Genomic DNA, 720 nt, shown 5'->3' with positions numbered 1-720 from the left:
GCTGCTCAGCATGGAAAGTCTGAGCTCAGCGCTGGCGCCCGCCCAGCAGCCCGTGGGAACTGTGGCCCCACGCTGCCCTTGTGCCGTCCCCCCCGGCGCAGCACCGTGGCGTGAGCCCAACCCACACGAAGCACCCACACAGACGTGTCCCCCCCTCCCTGGGCAGAGGAGCAGGGGGACACAGTGCTGCAGCCCCCTCCCCACGCAAACCCGGTGGAGTTTTGCACCAGCAGCTCAAGCCTTTCCCCTTTTATTGAGGCTCAGACTGAAACCGCGTGTGACAGGCTGGGGGAAAAGCTCGGCCGCCAGCAGCGGGGTGAGACGGGGGTCCTGGCGCAGGGCAGGGTCCCAGCTAGCACCGGCGGCCGGGGACCGGGCGCTGCGGAGCTGCTGTTCCTTGGGCAGCGGTGGAGCAGGGCTGGGCGCAGCGGCCGGCCCGAGGAATGTCTGGTCCCTTACTGCACACCCTCCATCATCTTCAGGAACTCTGCAAGAGAGCAGCACCCTCAGCCTGCGGCCATGCCCGGGGTGGGCAGCACAGGCACTTCGCCTGGGTAGCCGCCGGGTGAGGGCCGGGGCTGCTGCTCACCATCGAAGTCGATGCGGCCATCATTGTTCTTGTCCGAGTCCTTCATCATGTCTTCTATGTCCTCATCGGTGACAGGTTCCCCAGTGGCCCTCAGGATCTCGCCCAGCTCCTCAATGTCGATGAACCCATCC

The 720-nt window shown here is 66.2% G+C and overlaps 1 protein-coding gene across 1 annotated transcript in view; it reads right to left on the bottom strand.

Moving 5' to 3' along the window:
- Positions 1-455: 455 nt before the first annotated feature.
- The window catches only part of TNNC2 (troponin C type 2 (fast)), a 1,292-nt gene continuing 1,027 nt past the window's right edge, over positions 456-720 (bottom strand). The window contains exons 5-6 of the mRNA XM_009893520.1: positions 590-720; positions 456-487 (exon numbers count right to left, since the gene is read on the bottom strand). The exon at positions 590-720 is cut by the window's right edge and continues 6 nt beyond it. Of these exons, the coding sequence (XP_009891822.1) occupies positions 456-487; positions 590-720 (163 nt within the window). The remainder of the gene's footprint in view (positions 488-589) is intronic.

Source organism: Charadrius vociferus, unplaced genomic scaffold (assembly GCF_000708025.1).
Source record: "Charadrius vociferus isolate BGI_N301 unplaced genomic scaffold, ASM70802v2 scaffold259, whole genome shotgun sequence".
NCBI classification, from domain to species: Eukaryota; Metazoa; Chordata; class Aves; order Charadriiformes; family Charadriidae; genus Charadrius; species Charadrius vociferus.
This window is presented reverse-complemented; position numbering and strand designations above follow the sequence as displayed.